Source organism: Anolis sagrei, chromosome 1, assembly GCF_037176765.1.
Source record: "Anolis sagrei isolate rAnoSag1 chromosome 1, rAnoSag1.mat, whole genome shotgun sequence".
NCBI lineage: Eukaryota > Metazoa > Chordata > Lepidosauria > Squamata > Dactyloidae > Anolis > Anolis sagrei.
The window spans coordinates 114,366,004-114,386,923 of record NC_090021.1 but is presented as its reverse complement, the minus strand read 5'-3'; the positions used below and the strand labels follow the sequence as shown (position 1 = coordinate 114,386,923).

At 37.9% G+C, this 20,920-nt stretch overlaps 1 protein-coding gene across 5 annotated transcripts in view; it reads left to right on the top strand.

Moving 5' to 3' along the window:
• ADGRB3 (adhesion G protein-coupled receptor B3) overlaps nucleotides 1-20,920 on the top strand; it is a 596,417-nt gene that overhangs the window by 198,140 nt on the left and 377,357 nt on the right. For 2 of the 5 annotated variants that reach the window (XM_060752829.2, XM_060752828.2), the window contains exon 3: nucleotides 15,143-15,253. The exons of 2 other annotated variants lie outside the window; for them this stretch is intronic. In XM_060752829.2, coding sequence (XP_060608812.2) covers nucleotides 15,143-15,253 — 111 coding nt within the window. Of the gene's footprint in view, nucleotides 1-15,142; nucleotides 15,254-20,920 lie in introns of those variants that run through there. One more of the 5 variants, XM_060752831.2, reaches the window with a different exon arrangement.

The window sequence follows — 20,920 nt, the reverse complement described above, 5'->3', positions numbered from 1 at the left end:
ATTGGCAATAAAACTTTAGCAGAGACACATTTCTTCCTTGATAACTCTTCCATGAGTGAATTTCCCTTCCGTGGAGTAGATTTCTCTCACTTCTTGCTGTTTCAACCCCGTTCATAACTATGAGTCATTTGTAAGTCAGAGCTGCCTGTATAGTTGGAACCCAATTTATGTGGATTGCATCCTTTTGATAGCTTTCAAGGGGAACAAGATAATAAAATCCAGACCCCTATTCCTACCACTGAATAACATCAGTATTGGTGTCAATTATTCAATAAGATTATATCTGTGTGTTTAGCTACTAGGGACCATGTCAGATGGGGTAAATTCAGCATTCTAGGTCACTTTCATGCTGTCTAGAGGATGGAGCCCTATGCCAAGCATCACATGGGGTTATATGAGTTCTGGTGAAGGCCCTGCCCCCAACTGGGGTGAAAGTGTCACTGGAGGCTTCACAGGGCCTTTCCGCAAGGGTGACACTTTCCTTATCTGATGAGGAATGTGTCATGGAGAGGGATCTGTGCACAAGGCGACTGATTCACCCTGCTGCTCCCTCTTTTCTCGCAAATGCCAGGTAAAGTGGGATACTATCCCCTGGCCTTTATGATGAGGCTATAGATTGGGCTTTGGAATTGAGCATGCTTCACCTTGAATAAACAATCCTAATCAAACTGTGACCCATAGCAGAATCAGGATGTGGCTGGACCCACATCCTGTTCTCATATTTAGATTTAAATACATTTAAGTGCAGTGGCCATCTTGCAAAGTAAAAATAGCCAAAAGGAAATAATTTAGTGGAAAAGTGAAATATGTGAAAAATCTAAAGGAGGATTAAAGTCTTACAAGGCCATGTCTATATTTATCATTTTAAAAGGAGCATTAGGAGGAGCAGTCTGTTAAATTCCCTTCCTAACCTCTGCTATCAACTAAAAATTAGGAAACCATCCTAATATAATTCAAGATATTTTTTTAAAAAACTAAAAGGGTGCATTAATTGGATCTGAGTCACCAGGAATATCTTTATGTGAAAGGATAGTGGAATTATTGGACTTAGCTAGAATAATAAAGGGCATCTTAACAATTTGTGGATCTTCTAAAATGTTTCTGATAATGTGAACTTGTTTTAGAGTAGCACTAGGGACCCTCCAAACTGTTAGATTCCAGTGCCCACCAGCCCCAATTAGTCTGGCCAATGATGATTTATCATTTGAGTTTCAGATGAGCAACACCTAGAGGTCCTACTAATAGTTGTTTTCAAACTATTTCAAAATATTTTGCTTGTATTGTTAGGCCAAGGTCATCACCATATATAAAGCTCTTTATGAGTGGTGGTTGTGGCTAATCATTAGTAAAGATGTTTAACAAGGTCAGTGCAAGAATGCTGCCTTGGGGTAAACCATTCTTTTGCCTCCTCCATTTACTTTTCCTGACTTTAAACTCCATATTGCTAGCTTACCACCCAGCTATATCACTGTAAGTTTGAATCCTTCTAATAAGAGCATATCTAATCTACCTATATTTATCTTGATCTGTCTTAACTATATTGGTTACTTTTAGATGTGCTGCATTGAAATTCCTACCATCTGCAGCCAGCATGGTTAGTAGAATTGGCAGTAATGTGCACTGTACTTCAATATATCTGAAGGACACCAAGTTGGAAAAGATGTGTCTTGAACTCTTACACATATTTATCTGGGAGTAACTCTGTTGAGTTCAGTGGGATTTATTTTATCATATCAGGAGTGAACCAAAATGTTGTATTGTATTTTTTAAAAACCCGTAAAGTTTGAAAACTTGGCATTCTATTAAATGTCTTTTGACCAGTATCTGGCCACTTGGAGTGTCTCTGGTGTTGCTATAGGGAGGTCCTCCGTTGTGCATGTGGCGGGGCTCAGACTGCATTGTAATAGGTGGTCTGTGGTTTGCTTTTTTCCACACTCACATGTCGTGGACTCTACTTTGTAGCCCCATTTATAAAGGTTGGCTCTGCATCTTGTGGTGCCAGAGCTCAGTCTGTTCAGCTCCTTCCAAGTCACCCAGTTTTCTGTGTGCCCAGAATGGAGTCTCTCATTGGGTATCAGCCATTGATTGAGATTCTGGGTTTGAACCTGCCACTTTTGGACTCTCACTTGCTGAGGTGTTCCAGCGAGTGACTCTGTAGATCTTAGAAAACTATTTCTTGATTTAAAGTGTTGGCATGCTGGTAGATATCTGAATAGGTGATGGGCTGGAGATGTCATTGCCTTGGTCCTTTCACTATTGGTTGCTACTTCCCAGTGGATGTCAGGTGGTGCAATACCAGCTAAACAGTGTAATTTCTCCAGTGTTGTAGGGCGCAGACTCCCCGTGATAATGTGACATGTCTCACTAAAAGCCACATCCACTGTTTTAGCATGATGAGATGTGTTCCACACTAAGCATGCATACTCAGCAGCAGTGTACCAAAGCGCAAGGGCAGATGTTTTCATTGTATCTGGTTGTGATCCCCAGGTTGTGCCAGTCAGCTTTCATATGATATTGTTTCTAGCACCCACTTTTTGCTTGATATTCAAGCAGTGCTTGAATATCAAGGTCAGAGAACGGTCCAGGGTAACTCCCAGATATCTGGATGTGCTGCAGTGCTCCAGTGGGATTCCTTCCCAGGTAATCCTCAGAACTTGAGATGCTTGTCAGTTATTAAGATGAAAAGCATACATCTGTGTTTTAGATGGATTCGTAATAAGCTGGTTTTTCCTGTGTTAGGCAGTAAAAGTACCCAGAGCTTTGGAGAGCTTCTGTTCAACCATCTCAACACTCCTGCTTGAGCAGTGATGGCACAATCATCAGCATAGATGAAACTTGTTGTCCCTTCTGACAGTGGCTGATCATTTGTGTAAATGCTGAACATTGATGGAGCAAGCACGTTCCCCTGAGTCAGGCCATTCTTCTGTTTTTGCCATCTGCTTCTTTGGCCCTGGAACTCAACAAAGAAGCTCCTGTTTTGTAGCAGATTTCCTATGAGGCGGATGAGGTGGTAGTCCTTCATGATATTATAAGTTTTTCTCAGGAGAAGGTAATGATTTGCAGTGTCATAAGTTGCTGACAGGTCTATGAAGACAGCTCCTGTAATTTGCTGCCTTTCAAAGCCATCTTCTATGTGCTGAGTCAAGTTCAACACTTGTGATGTGCAGCTTTTGCCTTTCCTGAAGTCAGTATGCTGTGGAATCAGACATGGGTCTATTTTTTTCCATAATTCTATGCAAAATAAGTCTCTTCAGAACTTTGTAAAGAAAATAAGTCTATAGCTTTTTGAATCATTACGGTCTTTGTCTGGTTTTAAGATGGCTATGAGATGTGGTTTGTTATAAGGATTGAACTTTGATATTATCATCCTGTGCATGCTTATTTTTAAAAGAAAGTCCTCAGCATTCAGTGGCTCTTACTCCTAGATGTGTTTTATATTGAAGCCATAGAGTTTCAGACAGAAATAGTAATAGATAAAACTATATTCCCTGAGGAGTGCATTGCTCTCCTTTAAAGCGTGGCATCTTGTTTTTCACATGCAGATGCAAAATTCTGTCCAATTGATTGTAAAGTTATGGCTTTTCCATTTCTGAAATGACTGAACAGTACAAGCTATGCAAAAATAGCATTGTCTGAGCATTAATCACAACAGAACTGAACAAGGTACATGATCATATTGCAGTGCAGGATTTACTGACTAGTGTACATGAACAGCTCATTTGGCAGTATGTAAAATATGATTTGGGCTTAATTCATACTCTGCATATATCTGATAAAAGCAATATGTAGGTTGTAGATGCCATCTCGATGAAGTTACAATTTCAGCAAATGTTATTAGGGCAGCTTTCATCATCCTGTCATCCTACAGATGTGTCAGACTAAAAAAAAACCTGCATTGTCATGTAGATTAGGAATCTGACACATCTGAAGGGTATTGTTTCAAGGAAGATGGGACTGGAAGGCAATGTAATTTACAGGGGTGTTTCCGCAAATGCTCATAAAGATACTTTAGATTTAAGTACACTTGTAAACTCTAACTATTTCTGTGTATTACTGCTGGGTGGAAATGGCATGCTAATTGATAGTGGACATCACTTCTTTCCCTCATTTAAAGTTGAATATAATTTATGTAGACATTTGGGTGGGGGACATATTTGTTTATGGCTAATGAATATTTGGAGAAAATAGGAAGATACAAACTAAGTGAGAAGAAGAATTCAAATGCTTTCTAGGTGCAGCATATGTAATAATCCAAAACATTCAGATTTTTTTTTAAAAAAAAAACCTATATATAAGGTATAAACGACAGCTACCAATTCATTCTAATAAATCAGCTTAAAATAAATGCGTCTAGCACAGTGGTTCTCAACCTGGGGTCCCCAGATGTTTTTGGCCTTCAACTCCCAGAAATCCTAACAGCTGATAAACTGGCTGGGATTTCTTGGAATTGTAGGCCAAAAACATCTGGGGACCCCAGGTTGAGAACCACTAGTCTAGCACTTAGAAATATATACATTCTGTCAGCGGGGAACAAAGCATTTGTTATAATGATACCTGTGTATACTCAGACATTCTATGGGGCTAATTCCTAGTTAGGAATGCAGTATGTAGGATTGTAGTGTCAGTGAAATAAATTGTCTTTATTAGTAGCTTGGCTGGACAAACAAAATAGAATTCCAAAACTGAAAAATAACCTCTGCTACCTGCCCTAACAAGAAAACTATTATTTGAATGCATAGAACTGTGTAACCCTATCTATTTAAACTAAGTAACTTAATTTGGAAAAAATACTGTAAAAATAGGAACCGGTAAGCCCTGTGCTAACAATTGAGCCTGCTTGTGTGTCCTGTTTACATTAAAGCTTCTCAATGGAAACTGCATAGGCAGCACTGCTGTAATAAAATGCATTACAGCTAACGGGTTTAAATTATAGCTGCCAGACCTTCATTGGTTAGAATGAGGGTGCATCTACACTGTAGATTGAATGCAGTTTGATACCACTTTAACTGCCATCACTCAATGCTATGGAATCATGGGAGCTGTAGTTTTATAAGGTCTTTATACTTCTATGACAAATAGTGCTGGTGCCTCACCAAACCTCAAATCCCAGATTCCATTTCATTGAGCCATGGCAGTTAAGGTATAGTCAGGCTTCATTAATTCTACACTGTAGATGCAGTCCGAGTGAACGAGATGTTTATTGCACATGGACCATGGGATTCAGACTGCCATATCATCAAACAGCACTTCCTCTATTCAAACTAGAGTAGGCTCCCAGCCTCATATAAATAAATAAAGAACTGTCTCTACTGTGGCTCCTCTTTGCATATTTACATAATGTAACTCGTTCAGAGTTGCACTTGAATTTTCCAGTCTGTTGGGATCTAATTTCTTTTATGCTTTGCCTTTACTCCTCTAATAGTTCTCATGGAAATTAGAGTACTGAAAATCCCTTATGCCTTGTCTTGTGCAGACCATATCTCTAAAATGCTGATTTCCAAAACCAGTTCAAGAGACAATAAAATATGCCACAAGGAAATGTAAAAGAGAGAAAGTCTCAGAGCTAACAATTGATTGAGAAGTTTCTTTTCTCAATAACAAAGATATAACAAATGCATGATTTATAACTTACTCTTCTAACTATTTGATGACCAACCATTAAATAAAGACACAAGGCACAGAAACACTGGGTTAAACAAGGGCCACTTTTTTGGTATAGCTTCTTGATCAAAGAAAATGAGGGACAGGGGAAGCAAATATATGTGGGTCTTGTTGAGAGTAGACAGTCTTTTTCAAAGAAATAACTAAACATATCTGTATCAATGACTTCTGAATAATGAAGAAACTACTACTAGTTGAGGGTGGTGAACTGTAACTCCAACTAACTAACTTTCAGTAATGCTAGATATGGCTGAGACACTGATGTAAAATAATATCACAGATTTCAAAAGCAACTGGACATGTGGGTTATGGGAGCCATTGCAAAGAAGTTTGACATTTCCTCAGCCATGATCCAGATGGAAATTGTCTTTCATGACACATAGTGGTATCCCACCATTAATGTAAATATCTGCAATTGTGTTTATCATAATTAAACTTAACATTTGTCATGAATGTCAATATAATAATTGGAACTCAAATTTGACTGTTCTGCACAAGATTAGAAATGTATAATTTTCTGAATTAAATTTGGGACCCAACACATAACCATTCAGCAGTAATCACAACATCCCTATGAAGTAGGGAAGTATAACAAGAGGTGGCCCAGCCTAAAGTCTTCCATGTGTGTTGAGGTTAAAGCTTTTCAAGTGTGTCTGCTAAGATTTTAACCAGAGATTTCCATATTTTCTAAGTGTCCTAATTTGGCACAGAAAAGCCCTGACTGATTTTCATCTGCTCTTTGAAACAACCCAAACAAAAACAATGAATATTGTTTTTTATATATTATATTACAATATTCTACTTCATGCACAAAAATGGGAAACTAAAGAACTAACCCTAAAAGAAATTTGTATTATAAGAATTCTAAAATTGGTAGAAATTGGGAAGTTATGTGGTTTGAAATAAATTGATAACTTTTCAAAAGAATGAGAACCATTTAGATTTATATCATGTATTTAAAAAACAAAATGTAAACATGGTGGGGTTTTTTAAAGATTGAGTAGAAGAAACTTCCTAAAATAAGGGATTAGTGGGATTACAATAATATTTTCATTGTGTGTCTTGAGGGTTGGGAAATCAATTTTAACCTTTTAATTTTATTATTTTGATTAGGGAGATAAACAAAAAAAGTGGGATATAAACAAAGATGTATTATTATTTATTATTACATTTTTTTAGTGGGGAAAGCTGTTTTTAACATGATATAGAAGTCATATATGAGGAAATTATTGTCCTCAAAATTGAATTAAAAGTAATAAATGTATAGAAAGCTGTTTTTAACATGATATAGAAGTCATATATGAGGAAATTATTGTCCTCAAAATTGAATTAAAAGTAATAAATGTATAGACTAAAAATAACCCACTTTTTCTCCTCTTGTTCCACTTCTCTCCTTTGTCCTCCGCTTACTCCTATTGGCGCAAACTGAGTCCAAAGGGAAAAAGTAGTTTAACTTGGAGAAGGTAGGGTAGGGGTAATCTTGCCCTTCATTGTAAAATTGGGCAAAACCAAACCACTGTAGCCTCTCCTAGCTTTTCTGTTCCCCCTTGTTAGTAATATTTGCCTTACCAGTTTCCAATGTTGCTTGACCACATGTGTCTCTGTTTTATTTGTAAAGGGTTTGGAAGGCATGACACTCTCTGCTCTGTCTTGGAGATAATAGATAACACCTGACCTGTGTAGCCCTTCTGATAAACCAAAGCTTCCTCTCCAACAGCTAGGTTTGGTAGAAAGGCTACTGAAGGCCAAGTACATTCCCTGTATATCATCTTCATGCTAAGGAATTTTGGGGGGAGTATTACATATGGGAATGTATAGCCAAAGAGTTACCTTGCACACTTACAATGGAGGCTACTCGGAAGAGGCAGGAATGAGCAGTGATGTGTTCTGACACTTCTATTCCATCAGTACGCTTAATTTAGCAAAGCAGATCCTGAATCACTCGGGCTCTCTGAATTGCCATCTTTCCTTTGGCCTTTATTAGGTCATTTAATCTTCGGATTCTGTTTTCACTGAGGCTGCACTCAGGAGAATATTCTACTGATATTTTTTTGGATTTGATTTGCTGGAACAGAACATGGAAGCCTCAAGGAGCGGGAGGGAGATAGAGATAAAGAGAGAGAGAGAAGCTAGATTTTCCTTTTTTTACTGCAGCTGTTTGTAGTTTAAGTGAAGGCACATCCTGCCATCTAGTGATGAAACCAAATTATACCAGCCAGATGTGAATGTGATGGAAACACCGTTTGAGAGGAAAATGATGGGGGGACAGGAGAAACAGCACTATATGAAGCAATTAGAAATTATATTGAACACTCCACACTGTCTCTTTGGAAATATAGAGAAAGGAATAAAGCATTAAATAGTATTGAGTTCCAGTATCTTGAAATGAAGACTATCAATAGATGCTTAACAACTTCTATCATATTAGAAGTGATCACGCAATATCTGATTATTTGTAGATTTTACAGACAGGCCATGGTGCATTTTAACAACATAGTTTTCAAATAAGTCCTGTTGTTTATAGGAAAGTAGTTTTGAAATGAGATATACCTCAGCACATTGATTTATTATCTTAAGATATTCACTAAAATATTCAAATCTATCCCTATATTAAAGGGTATTAGGGCAATATCTCGCTCACACACACGCTCACACACAGATTTCAGGTAACAAAAATGTATGTAAGCAACAAATGTTGGTCCATAGTCTGTAGACCTGAATAACTTTATTTGCATACATGACCAGGACCCCCGCTCTTCATAATTAACAGTAATAATCCCTTCAAGAAAACTGACATTATTTATTTATTTATTTTTGCATTCCTAATTTCTAAACAAATCCAGCTCTCTCTGCTAACTGACCGGCTGCACACACTGCAGTCAAAACGTTTGAAAAGAGTGTTTCATATTGCAGTAACCAATATACCCATGTACAAGTCAACCTCATGTATATGTTGGGGGCAAGTTTGGGGATTAAATTCATGGATTTTGATGTTACCCATGGATAAATTGGGGGTCATTCTGCAAAAACAGGAAAACACCAATGCCGCCTTAAAGCACCAGCTTTTCCTGGAGGACTGCCACCATTTCCCCACCCAGTCATTCAAAAAGGCCGGAAGCAGCATCATTACACAGGGAGCAGAGGGTACCAGTGCATTTCAGGGTCTTCCAAAATGGGATAAATTTTTGCTTTTTGCCACTCTACTCTGAAGAGATAAAGGGTACAATACTCAAATTGACCTGTGGATAAGTCTAATCTGGGTTGATTTTTTGACTAAAATTTCTAGAGTCATACATGAGTATATGGGGTAATAATTAGCATATTTTCTTTCACTTGATGCTGAAACATAGATAGGACATCTGAGCTTTGAATTATCAGAATGCCACAGATAAAGACTTAGTGGCTGTTTTTCTTATTAAGGCATGGGAAACATGTGACTACATGTAATGTGTGGCCCAACACAGCCTGCAATTTGGGATGTAAAAAATAATTACATTTTCTCATTTTAACAAATACCATGACATGTCCAGACATCTCATACCTTGTCTGTTGTAAGGAGGTATGCACAACTACAATTTAGTCATCTCAGAATAGAATTCTTCCCTTTTGGTGCAGGCTTTATTGCATAGTTTACTACAGGTATGCTTCTGTAACCAAACACTAAATGTTTGGGTTTCTCCAGTTCTATCATGTTTCCAGTGCTGCTAAACATTCTAGCTAGTCATACAACAAGGAAGAAAGGAGGTAGTTGAGCAAGCATAGAAAGGTTTTGTAGAAAAAACTTCTTTATCAAGGCCTTTACACAGTCCTACATAAATATCCCCCCAAAAAATTGGAGTATCAGTTGGGTGTTGCTAGATGGCTACCCTTGCTATCCCCCCCCCCTTCCCGGGTCTCATCATAGTGGAGGTGACCTGATGCAAAACAGCTAATGGTCATTGCTCAACACTTAAAGTGATTTTGGCTGGAATGGCAGTGTGGTGCAAGAAAGGGGAGGAGTGAAAGGAGGAATCACCCTTTCCTTTCTCCCTTCCTTATCCAGTCGTCCTTCTGCACCCACTGACATCATTCCATATGCAAAAGCCACCAGTTATTTCATAGTTGATGGTCACTACTATAATAAGAATAGGAGGAGAATGGTAAGTACTATCCCATGTCCCCGACAAACCTTGGCAAGGGAACATAGGATGGCCATGTAAGCAGTCTTTTGTGACCCGTTCTGTCTCAGAACTGGCCCAATTGTTTACATGGGCCCAAAGTTGTGGTTTGCTCTAGATTCTCATGGAAACTCCAGAGAAACGAATGATTTTCGTTAACACGGTTCAAGGCCATGCTAACACAAATCAGCTCCATGTATTTGCCAATCCCCTTCAGTGCCATGTACCTGTACCTTGTGTTAACTGTGATATGTTTGAATGTGACTTGAGTTTCCCTCTGTTTCTAGCCTTTGAGGAAGAAGAAATTCAAAGCTGCTGTTATTTCATTACTTATTATGAATAGTACTATTAGGCTAAATAGTACAGTAGCTGGTTTCTCAAGGTTCTTAGCCGAATTTAGGAAACCATCCTTTTTGAACCACAGTCCTCAATTAGAGCGGTTAATATATTCAACTGTTTAATTATTGTGAGGATGATTTCCACAGTATACTCTCAGCTAAAGAGCAGACCAATATTTTTGTACTGTTCCTCTTTCCTATTTTCAGATTCTGAAGTGTTTTGGGGAATTGTTCTGTACCGTGGGGTTTTTTTGCATGAGAACTTTGGTATTTTGTACAAAAAAGCACAGTTTCCAAAAATAAGTGGGATTTTTGTTGTTGCAATATCACGCTTTTCTTTAAAAAACAACACTGCTTGCCATAGATGCAGGTGAAACGTCAGGAGAGAATGCCTCTAAACCATGGCCCTATAGCCCGAAAAAACCTACAACAACCCAACACAGCATTCTTTTACAACAAAAATATTGCACTATAGAAACCAAGAACAGAAATTAGCAGTCTTACACAACAAAATGATGTATCATTTTGTGCAATAATGCTATCTTTATAGAGAATATAGCTTTCCTAGAAAGAGCATGGGGTGTTGTTTTTTTAATGCAAAACTTCATAATCCTATCATAATGTGTATTTCTGCATAGGATAATTTTATATATATATATATATATATATATATATATATATATATAAAATGATGGACAAAGTTGTGCAAAATTCTCACCATTGTATTATTTGTCTCAACTACATTTCATAAATGAAACCAATTTTTTGGCCAATATATGAATAATTGTGAAAATTATTTTTATCTCTGCTCTCAGAACCTACTGATCAGTATGTTGTCCAAAAAAAGTGATTTTTCCAAGCCATGTTTCTAAGTCAGCAATTCAATGATCACTTGCTAGAAAGGAAATCCCATTGAAATTAGCAGGACCTTACTCCAAGCAAACATCTAATACATGTCTGCTGTTTGAATGTTTGCTTTATTTTGGAGTCTCCCTTCATAACTATGTTTTAAAACAATCACATTTGCCTTTGATGCCTCTGGAGCTAATCTCTAGCACAGCAGTCACACAGTTGAAGTCATCCATTCAGAGAATGGTCCCCCTGCCAAGGAGCAGGTATGTGTTGTTCAAGAAAGAAAGACCAAATAAACAAACAAAAAGCCCACCCACATTCCATTTGTTCTACCTGTCAATGAAGAATTCTGACTTTGCAAGAGGCCTTTCAGGTTTAATTACTTCACTGGTATTTAGTTCCAAAGTAGCTGTAGCTTTAACATAGGTTAAGTGATGAAATGAGAACTAGTCTAACCTGATCCATGTGTGTGCTGACATACCCCTCAACTTTCCAATAGAATGTTGCCATATCTGACTAGCTGGGCCCATTGCCAGTAGTTTTCCAGCTCCTCAACCCTACAGGGATATGAGAGTTTCCAGGGGACTCAGGCTGCCAGCATGGAGACCAATGGCTCTTGGCTGTTGCCAGGGATTCATTGCAGCCTTTTCTTTAGAGGTTAGCAAGGGGCATGATCTCAGAGCTGGCCAGGAGCTCAGATGACCTTTCACCATTGACTGGAAAGTGGAACATTAAATATATTACAATAATGATGGAGTCCACAGGACACGTAGTAGGGCTACGATTTGTTGCAGTTTTTGTTTTGTTGCTTGAGCCTTCAATGTTTCTCAGTGTTCTTGATCAAAGCAGGATTGAATCGTGATTGAAACTATGTTTCTACCACCGATTCCATGTTCTGGGTTTGTTGCCTGCATAAAACTTATAAATCTGGGGAGGGGGATTCTGTCCAACACCTGACAGACCTGAAGTGACTTCTGGCAGGATTATTGTGAGATATTGATGTCAGTGGGTACCTTCTGAGACCCAAAAATGGGAAGGAAGGGCTCTCCCAAAGCTGGAACCTCCTGCTCACCCTGCCTCTCTTCTTTACTCTTGTTGCTTGTTGACCTATCCTCTTCAAGGAAGCAAGCAATAAGTGGAGGAAGAGAAAGAATGGTAAACTATTCTTGTGTCAGAGAGGTAGACAGGCAGGTGTTGACCATGGTGGTAGGGAGGATGTGGCCATACTTGGGACCAGTGAGAACATTTTTTCAATGTTCCTCCCTATGCAAACATTAAACCAGCACTGACTGGGGAGCTGTATGTGACTTTGCAAGTTCACAATTTGTTTGAGATATCTATATTTGATAAGAGTTTGTGAAAGTTATCTTTTTGACTAATAGCACCCAGACTCCTCCCTGTTATATCACTACTAGCCATGCTGATTCTGAAAGCTCGCATCTGACAGAGTAACTTCCAGTGACTCTGTGCATGAAATATTCATATAATTTCAACATTTTTACATTAGTTCATAATAAGTGATATTACAACAACAGTAAAACCCACAAAATATTCCTACTTTTTAACACCATAAAACAGGGGTCCTCAAACTAAGGCCCAGGGGCCAGATGCGGCCCTCCAAGGTCACTTACCTGGCCCGCGCTCAGGGTCAACCTAAGTCTGAAATGACTTGAAAGCACACAACAACAACAACAATCCTATCTCATCAGCCAAAAGCAGGCCCAAACTTCCCATTGAAATACTAATAATTTTATATTTGTTAAAATTGTTCTTCATTTTAATTATTTTATTGTTTTTAAGGGGTTTTTTTGCACTACAAGTAAGATATGTGCAGTGTGCATAGGAATTCATTCATGTTCTTTTCAAATTATAATCTGGCCCTCCAACAGTTTGAGGGACTGTGATCTGGCCCTCTGTTTAAAAAGTTTGAGGACCCCTGCCATAAAACAAGCAGAGGTGGAGGAGAGATTCATTTTTCTCTTCAGTGGCCCCTCACTCTTTTTTCCTTATACATGAATTGCTTCGAAGCGGGTCTGAAAATTAAACAGTTCAATAATGTAATTGTGCATTCTTAGTGTGTTTGAATGCAGACAGAATTCATACAGTAACTTATAAACATATTTTACTAACTCCTTTTTTGAAAGATGCACAATATATGGATATTTTATAGTGAGGACTTTTTAAAAAATAAAATAAACACATACTGTTAACTACAGGAATAATCACCAAAAGTTATCCAATTTAGGGAGAATAAAACCTGTTAAGTATTAAAAGAGAAATAGACCAAAAATTCTCAGATACCTGAGAGTGAAGAGTGCAACATATAAACTCGTGTGTTGGTTAACTTCATGCATAAGTCAAGGCAAGTTTTGGGGACAAAGTTATGGATTTTGATATGACCCATGAATGAGCCAAACATAAATGGCACTTTAGCATATCAGATGCTCCATATCGCCACTGCCATTCCCCCACCCAGGCATTCAAAAAGGCCAGAAGCAATGCAACAGCAGAGAGAGTAGAGGATAGATTAAGCTGTCACCTTTCACCACTCTACTCAGAGAAGGGCAATGGCTCCTTTTTTGGTAAGAGTTAAGGTCCCATGCTTACGCTGACTGATAGATAAGTCAAGCCAGGATTTTTGACTTGAGTTTTGACTAAAAATGTATAGGTTTATACATGAGTACATATAGTAGATTCAAAGTCAGCCTCTACTTAATCATCCGGGGGGGGGGGAGGTTGGGGGTTGGATTGCACTAATATGATCTGTCACCTGAAAGTGTACATTATATGTACATCTACTCCAACTTGATTATAGAATGGCATGCAAACACTCGTGTCTGTAGGGTTTGGGAAAATGTTACTCTTTTTTATTATTCTGCCCAGAAAAACAACTTTTCTCAAAATTCTTGAGTGACTATACTTATAGCAGCATGGGGCCTCTTGGTTTTACTTCTGTCACCCACCCATTTGAACTGAATGGAAACCAACCACAAGCCCCAAAGTGTCTCCTCTTTACACCGCTTATAACAAGTCCTGTGGCATTTTCATGGACAAAAATCTGAAAAATAAAACTGGAAATGCTTCTAGTATGTGAACTAGAAGTTTGAAAATGGGTCAGGGGTGATCGCTAACTCATTGTGAGTTTTCACATGATGACTGTGGTCTTTAATAGCCCTGCATATTCCTGTGCTCAAGGCCTACATGTATGCCACCTAAGGCATCCATTAGCAGAGCATGTGACTGGCATCCTGATGTGAATTTTGATGGCATATCTGCCTCCATGATTGAAACAATATCACACACCGTGATGGTGCATTACTGTAGGTGATAGGGCACCCAGTCGTAAGCCTAGCAAATCTTAGGCTCATGCTGTTAGAGGTTAAGTGATTTGCCAAAGGCGATAGAGAAAATTATCACCAGAGCTGTGTTTTATTTTAAATAGCATCTCATACATTCCCACATGGGGGTTTTTAGCATAGATTTTCCCTATTAAAATCAAAGGCGAGTTCTGTTTTAGAATCAACAGCAGTAAAAAGCCCAGGGCCTTCCACACGCTTTGTAACTGAGTTTTCGGAAGCCATGAAAGTTACAGGCGCAGCTGCTGTTGTATCCAGCTTATCATTACGCATTTTATGGGCACGTCATTATGTGGCATTGGCACTGTTCTCATGAAAGCCTGCTTGCCAGTCCATCAGCCTGAAAGACGAGCAGAACAGAACTATTGATCTCCATGGGATACGCTAGGTTCTGTCATAAAACAACACTAAACTCAATGGCAGAAGTTTTCTGGTGTGGTTTGCACTGATTTAAAATATTCTGAGTACAATGTCTCCCATTTAAATAACTGATTTTTGTCCCACAGCTGATTTTTAATGTGACACAATATTGAAATGTTTATATTTCTAAAATACTTTTAAACAAGTTTCTGGTTTGAGCCTCTTTCCAGATACAAATTTAAGCTTCTATTTTTTAACTAGCCAAGCAAATTAAGTTGATGTTAAAATGCCATGCTCTGAAGTTTTATCAGTGCCCTCTTGAGGTATTTTTTTGACAAAACATATTGCATGAGATAGTATGTAAACTTTTGAGAAATGTCTACACACAAGCTTTCATAAACCTTTATTCTGTCTTTAGAATTTGGAATGATGGGAGATCATACAATTAAAAGTCAGCGACCTCGATCTGTTCATGAGAAAAGGGTCCCTCAGGAACAAGCTGATGCTGCTAAATTTATGGCACAAACTGGTAATACATTAGTTACATTTTTCTACTTACTGTGTTTAATTTTAGCAAAGCCACTGCATGTCTCCATAATCTTTTGCTGCATATTTGTCAGTTTTCTAAGCTGATACTTTTTAAAGGCCATTTCTTCTTATTATTTTTTTTCACCACCAGTTATAGTCCATAAATAAAGTAGCTGAGAATTAGACAGATTGTATTTTTCTATTTAAAAATAGAAAAGCCAACTAATACTTCCTTTAATCTTTAAATTAACATTGTGAAGAAAGTCATCAAACAAATCACACAAATATATTAAGAAAGAAATTCAATTTAATATATGTTACATTAGCAAGCCACTTTCAAAAACAGATATTCAGAAAAGAAATCAATTGTTGAGAATTTCTACAGATAAATAATAGTGCAGGGTCAAAATGGCACACTCCAGGACCACCTCTGGATTCCTGAGGAGTACCATCAACTCCCTACCCTCTTTGTTTGCCACAACTGGTAAGACAGTAATGAGGGGCGGGTGTCTAGGATGATGGAACATCCTAGCAGTTATCTTTGGTTGGACGTGGGGAAGCTGGCCTATCAAAATCAACCCCTTCTCAAAGTGGCTAGTCTGTGAAGCTAGTTATTAAACAAGGAAATAGAACATCTGAAGTCTAATCTCAGCCTTATTCATGGATCAGGTACATTAATAACTATGTGGTCTTAACATGCATGTGTCTGGCATTTAATACCATTAGGTTGCAATCCTATACGCATTGCTTGGGAGTAAGTCTCATTGAACTATTGTAAACATAGGTGTATGTATGTGTATTTCCTGTTGCCTCGAATGCTGTTAAATTTAATTGACCATGACTGTCCTTTTGAAGAAAAGTAAAGCAATGTTTTCTCTTCTGAAATAGTGTATTTCTTCCATTCTGAGACACACTTTCCCCCCTATAAACATCTCTAAAATGGAATGAGTCTTAGAATCACCGTATATGTGTGTGTGTACACACACATACACACACACACTTACACTTTTTCCGTTGGTGGTAATAAAATTAGTGCACATCTTACAACTGATGACATCTTAGAATCAAAGAAATATGGTATATATTTTCAGATGCAGATTGGCTCCTTCAGTAATACCTAGGTTACTCCATTTTTATCAAACCAGAGAATCTGCACTTAATGCACAATCCTATGTGTTTACCCTAATAAGTGTCACTGCATTGCGTGGGACTTGCTGCCAGGAAATTGCATAGGATTTGTCTCCATAATCCAAGTGGAGAGAAATGCACACAGCAAATGAAAACTCAATTCCAGTGCTCATTGGATGTGCATTTGCACTTTGATGTGCCTTGAGGTGCTAGCATTCAGTGCAGCTTTTCTTCCTACTCCCAGTGTGTATATGGCTGAACTCTTCCATTCCATTGCAGTGCAGATGGGAGTGTACATCTGTAGCAATCAGCAACCAATGATTTTATCAAAGCACCAAAATGCACAAAAAGCACAAAATGCTGTTCAAGCAGTTTGTTGCTACTTTATAAATTTAGAAGAAACTTACTCCCCAGAATTATTTCTTGGTCTAGGATTGCAATCCTGAAACCACTTCTTTCAGAGTACATCTGTGCAAGTGAGCTTATTCATGAGCAGGTACAGTTGGCAGTGTGCCTATTGCTTTCTAGCTAAAGCCACATGCTACCAGCCATTTATTCCTTGATGTACCATGAAATGAACGTAATGGTGGGACAGATGTATAAAGAATACAGTCTAGGATTAATATTGCTCTCTTAACAAAACCTTTTTAATAGCATTTACCTAAATACAACATTTAATATTAATATGCTTTCATCCAGTTCCAAGAAACGAGTGTGTCACCAGCCTTCAAATTTTAGCCAACAAATTTTAAATCACACGTTAGCTTCCTCCAACCCCATATCCATTGCAATGTACTTGCTTAATATTTTCAGTAGCATCTTATATTTAAATATATCTATGATGAATGACCTAGTAATACTTTACAGCAGTGTCTAACCTTAGGTCCTCCATGAGTTTGGGACTCCTAACTTCCAGAAGCCCTAGCCAGGTTGTCCAATGGTCAGGAATTTTGGGAGATGAGGTCCAAATCACCAGGAGGACCAAAGGTTGGACACCACTGCTTTACAGGTATTTTGTGCTGAAATGTCTTTTTTTTCTGCACATCAAAGATACAAAAACATTGAAATCCAACAACCTTGCTTTTCTCAAGTATAGTGTTTATTAATTCAGCTCGGAAAATGAGCTATGGTTTCATATAGTCATAAGTTAACTTTCCGTAGGTATCTATGCATTGCTAGATTGACTTTCATGAGATGTACAAGAGAGTAACCTCATTCAAATTAATACAGAATTATCTGGCACAAAATTCTTGTCATTAGGGACATAACCTGGAAAACTGCAGTAAAGCTTCCTTTAATGTAAAAAAAGGTTAGATGCTTGGCTCCTCCAAACATTACAGTCCTGTATTTTCCATCACTTTGAACCCAACCATTGGTGTGTGCTGATGGGAGTTGCTGTGTAGCAACATCTAAGGAAGCACACATTGCCTTTTTCAGGTTTAAAGAACAGGAGCTTTTCCAGGGTTGTATAATTCTGTACTCCCAAAATATATATGGGTAATGTCATCAATAGAAGCAGAATTAATAATATGAATCTTCCCCATGGAATCAGCATGTTGGTGCACAAGGCTCATGTTCTCAGCCCCACATGTCTGATTATGCCATGTTTACACATCTGTTCCGGTAAATTTTACTGAAATGACTCCCGTATCGTTTTGAACATATCTGTAGTCACATATTTCTGTTCCAGCAATACTGGCCTCTGACAATTCAGGCAGGGTTATGACATCAACTACCAGCTATCTATGTACAAAATGACTATGCCACAGTCTGTTGTAGCTCTTTTAGTATATTCAGGTTCATGATCAAAGAGTGCTTGAGGATATACTTCAATGCACTGAGAAAACTGCATTTTAAATGGACCTTCCCTTCAGTGTTAAAAAATATGAACTTGAGGAAAACTATGAGACAGTGAGAATTTAAATACCTTCCACCCCCACCATAGAACGGGTTTTCCAAAATTCTGATTTCTGTCATGTGTCTTATATTGGCTTTATCAATCAAAATTCACTTGCCGGCTGTTGCGCAAACAACATGTAGCTTGCATACTGCTAGGATAGTTTATTTTATGAAATACTGTGCTCGGCTTTTTGACATAGTTACTAATACTCACTCCATCTTTTTCCCATTCTTGTTTTATTTTATTTTATTTGTTTTTATACTGATCATCAAGTATGTGGTTTCCTGTGCAGTTTTTTTTTCTTTTCCTGTGGTAAAATTAATGTTGTATCGGCTTCAATAGAATCATTAGGTTCTTCTAACATGCATCATTGAGCTACCTGTAAATGTCCAGAAATTAATAACATTGATATGCAGCCTTTTGAAAATTGCATTCATTTGTTTCTTTGACTTGAATTTTCTTAATTTTTTTTATGGAATGGCAAATTATTAAAAGCCTAGATAATACAATCTTGGTTGTGTGTCATGTCATAACATTATTTATGAAAAATGGCCAATTTTGTTCCAAATAAATGATTTCCTTTAATGGTTATGCACTCATCTTCCCCCACCTCTAAAGAAAAGTATAATCCAGAGATGTCAATGAAATTGGGAAAAGAGCAGATCTGGAAGGAGAGTATAAGTATATATGTATGGGTATGAGTTTGTGTCCGTACTGGAAAAAATATCAGTCAATGCAAGTTGAGCACATATGTGGGGGATTCATTTGCTGCATTCATGTGCCTATTTTAAACTTTATACCAGTCAAGTTAAATGCTTTAGCACAAAGTAGCTTGTGCAGTTTTCTGATGCACACCCAGAGCTTTTGCTGAAGAATAGAGCTGTATTCCTGTTCATGAAGTCTTTGCCATCCACTTCAAAGGGGATTTGAAAAAAAAATGGAGAAGAAGGAGATCTATAGGTTGCACTGTGCGACAAATATAAGCACATGTAAGCGCAAGGTGGCACAATCCTTGTGCATGTTGGAATATGATGTGATTTTGGCACATTTTGAAGCAATCATCTTTCAGTATCTCCATGCAACTTACTTCCCTTTGAATATATGATGGAATGGATAAGGAATTAGTGGTAGGAAATATATTGTCAGTGTATTGCTAAATGAGAAGGTTGGCTGCATGGTGAAGAAAGTTGATGATCACTTTACTATGTGTCAAAGTAAGCCCACAGCTTGTTGCATGCAGAGTGTCATGTGCGTTGACCATGCAGTACATGACTGCAGCATGATTGTGGATTTCTCTCCAACCATAAATTATGCTTTCCTCCAAATTATCCTCTTTTTAGAGTTTATGAATTTTAGAATTATAATGCAGGTAAGTGTTAGCATGGATTCCCAAGTTATTTCAAACAATAAGGATACTTTGGCCACCATTTCAATCTAATTACATATTCATTTGTGGCCCAACCCGTTTTCTGTGCTTTAGGTGATTAGCAAGTCTTTACGAACTGCACCCCTGAGAAAATAAAGTGCTATATATATATAATACAACAACAATAACAACAACCCACTTCTAGTATGAATCAATAAATGCCAGCCTTAAATGACAATGTCTTCAACAATTTTCAGGCTCTTCTCAATCAGAGAAGGAAACAATTATTTAACCACTTCAAGTGCTCTTCACATCTAGGCTGCAGTCGTACACCTTTTTATTCGTATGAAAGTAACAGTACATACTAGAAGCGCAGCAGTATACTCAACGTATCCTTTTCATCTGAGCTTGATGATATCAAGATGGTGCTTTTGAGAAAACTTAAAATGAAATCAAAATTGTATATGCAGACATCTGCTTTCAAAATTGGGTTTTCTTTTCCCCTCTCCCCCTACAACCTTCCTGAGCAAATTTTGATCAACTGCTTGCTATTCCACTGATGGAAGCAGTTCTGTCAGTGGAAAGACATGTATTCTTCAATACTTGGAAATTGTTGTGGAATCAAGGGAAGACAATCAACGAAGCACCTTCTTGAAATGATGCCCAATAAACTCACTATGACTTACTTCTGAGTAAACATACATAGTTTTGTTTATGTGGTACATTAAACCTACTAACAATTAAAACAGAAAATCAAATCTGACCTACTCACTAATAGACAGGCATACTGAGGATTAGAATAAAAGCAATCAAATAAAACCCCTGAATTGTTCAGTAAGACCCCAGCTATACTGCCATATAATGCAGTTTCAGAATCCAGTTTTACTACATTGAGCTGGATTATAGGAGTCTACACTGTCATCTAATACAGTTACACTGTTTAGTGCAGTTAAACTGCATTCTGAAACTGCATTATATGGCAGTGTAGATGGAACCCAAGGAACCTGTTTGCTGGATTCAGATTTAGTGCAATGGGATAGCTGGAAATGAATGCATCCCTCTTCCCCAAAATAGCTCCACCATCCACCACAAATGCTGCACCAAGGTTAGATAACCCTACTGAATGAGGCTCTGGTGGGATAGCAACAACTGCCTGGAAACAAAAATAGCTTAGAAGGACCTCCGATTCAATAATCCTTTCCTTCCCTCCAGCAATCTCTTTTGGCAAGATTCCTGCATGGCATTTCGGAAGGAGTTAGAAAGGTGTCTGGAGG